This window comes from Scylla paramamosain, chromosome 23, assembly GCF_035594125.1.
Source record: "Scylla paramamosain isolate STU-SP2022 chromosome 23, ASM3559412v1, whole genome shotgun sequence".
Lineage (NCBI taxonomy): Eukaryota > Metazoa > Arthropoda > Malacostraca > Decapoda > Portunidae > Scylla > Scylla paramamosain.
In genome coordinates this window covers 3,480,486-3,482,985 of record NC_087173.1, presented here as the reverse complement: position 1 = coordinate 3,482,985, position 2,500 = coordinate 3,480,486, and the positions used below count along the sequence as shown (strand labels likewise).

The following is a 2,500-nucleotide window of genomic DNA, read 5'->3' as shown; positions in this document are numbered from 1 at the left end:
AAAAAAAACAGAACGAAAACGCAATGCGCTGAAGAAAACGGGAATGACTTTTACAATGACGCTGGAAATAACGATAAGAATAACAGCGGTGATGAGGCTTAATGGCGGGGGGACGTGAGGGCATTATGACCCCCCCTCTCATCACCTCATCACCTTCATCACCTCCCTGGCAGCTTTACACCTTCAGGAATGGCCCGCGGTGTCACACGGCCAGATTGATTTGATAGGAGCATTACAGTGCCGTCTCCTTCCCCTCCTCCTCCTCCTCCTTCCACCGTCACCTTATCTCCACTCATCCTTATCTGACCTGTGGCCTTAACTAGGGTCATTGCACAAGTAAGGTCAGGTTAAAAATATTGTAAGTAAGAAGAAGAGAAGTGTTGTGTTGTAAGGAGTGAAAATGTTTGACTCTTGATTGGGAAATGTATAGAAAAATAATGTGATGTTAGTTGACGGAGTGAGTGAGTGAGTTAGTGTGTGTGTGTGTGTGTGTGTGTGTGTGTGTGTGTGTGTGTGTGTGTGTGTGTGTGTGTGTGTGTGTGTGTGTATGTGTGTGTGTGTGTGTGTGTGTGTGTGTGTGTGTGTGTGTGTGTGTGTGTGTATGTGTGTGTAAATAAAAAAAATAATCTTAAAAACAAAAACACAAGACGAAAATATCCAACAGAGATTTCCCTCCCTGTGTGTGTGTGTGTGTGTGTGTGTGTGTGTGTGTGTGTGTGTGTGTGTGTGTGTGTGTGTGTGTGTGTGTGTGTGTGGTCGTTAGCTGCTGCGGCGGTGGGCGGGGAGAGAGGGCAGCATACGAATGGGCTACACGACAGGGCTGACGGGACAGAGCAACCCCTTGATGAGGCCAGCGAGACAATAGCTGCGCGTGTCATAATCACACAACGCAGGGAACCAACGCGATCGGACCTCGTAAATTTCAGGTACAAGCGAGCGAGGAGAAGGTGACAGGTGATAATGAGGAGCTGTCCGTGTCACCGGCGAGGGTGTCGGGGAGGGAAGATGCATAAGATAGACACAGTGGACATTCCTGACACCTTATCTCTCACCTTCATGGCTGTGGCGGTGGTGGTGGTGGTGGTGGCGGTGGCGGTGGTGGCTGGCTGCTCCAAGGTGGTGGTGGTGGATGGTGGTGGTGGTGGAGCGGCACACAGCGGAACCCGACGGGCCGCTCATGGGAGGGCTGGGGGGTCCTGTCACAAAACCTCCTCTCTTGTCCGTGTCTGTTTCCGCCTTCCTACATAAGCTTCCGGGTTTAATCACTGCACCCCTCCTCCTCCACACACTCTTCGCTCATGCACTTCAACACACACCCAATAAACCTCCCGCTTAAACGCCACGCACAACAACTTGTAGCCCGCACAGGAGATACAGTGTCGTGTGCGCGCGCAGAGGTTCCCCGTCAAGAGCCTTTGGGCGGAGTCAGGGAGGAGCAGGATTGGCTGTACCTGCGTGAGGGGCGGAGTCACGCATTTATTACACCCCCGCCCCGCCCCCGCCAGGCCCCGGACATTGTTTTAGGGCGGGGCCTCTTCATTATGGGGAGGAAGTTTGGTTCAATCTCATTACGCCGCCCTGACTAATTTCTATTTTCATCATTCGCCGCTCGTTTTTTTTTTTTTTTTTGGTCTCTCTCTCTCTCTCTCTCTCTCTCTCTCTCTCTCTCTCTCTCTCTCTCTCTCTCTCTCTCTCTCTACATGGGGGCGCGATTTTCCTTCGGCCAGTTCACAAAGCGACATGAAAACACCAAATTTGCGGCAACCTGGATCGGAAGAGCAACGGACGACGAAAAAAAAAAGAAAAAAAAAATAGTATTTGTCTTTATTTTATTTTCACCAGGCCCTCTACCGTCCTCCTAGGCCTCTATCCCCCTCCATTCCCTCCGTGTCTCCGGTTCTGGAGGCCTGGAGGGAGAGCTAGAGGGAGGGAGGAACCGACAAGGGATCGATGGCATGGAACCGGATTCAGTGAAAATATGGTTCTCTATCTGTTAACAAAACTAAAATCATGGTTCTGTCTTGCTTTGGCTTCCCACTCTCTACTCTCCCCTTGGTTTTCGGTTCAGGGGAGAGGGGGAAAGGGAGGCTAGAGGTAGGAAAACTCGGAGGAAAAATTGGGAGAGAAAGAGAAGGGATAACCGAGGGAGGAAGAGTTGGATGGAAAAGTTAGTGGGAAAAGTCGAAGGGGAAAAAAGAAAAAAACGAGGGGAAAGGTGAGGAAAATACGACTGCAGGAGGAAAAGGGGAAAATGAAGGAGGGAGGGGGATAACAGAGGAAGGCAGAGGGGAAAAAAATCGAATGAAAAACAGAGAAAAAAAAATCGAGGAGAAAGGTGAGGAAAATACGACTGCAGGGGAACAGGGGAAAAGGCAGGGGGAAATAGCGGGTCACGAGACTGAGGGGAATCTTGAGGAGCTTGAAATAAAGGAGGAATAAACGTGAAATGAGAGGAATGTGAGAGGAAATGAGGGCGGATTGGGGGTGAGGGGAAGCTGAG

The 2,500-nt window shown here is 50.4% G+C and overlaps 1 protein-coding gene across 1 annotated transcript in view; it reads right to left on the bottom strand.

The window, feature by feature from the left end:
* The window catches only part of LOC135112025 (LIM/homeobox protein Awh-like), a 58,076-nt gene extending 56,463 nt beyond the window's left edge, over window positions 1-1,613 (bottom strand). The window contains exon 1 of the mRNA XM_064025879.1: window positions 1,053-1,613. Within this exon, the coding sequence (XP_063881949.1) occupies window positions 1,053-1,058 (6 nt within the window). The 5' untranslated portion in view covers window positions 1,059-1,613. The remainder of the gene's footprint in view (window positions 1-1,052) is intronic.
* Window positions 1,614-2,500: the final 887 nt, after the last annotated feature.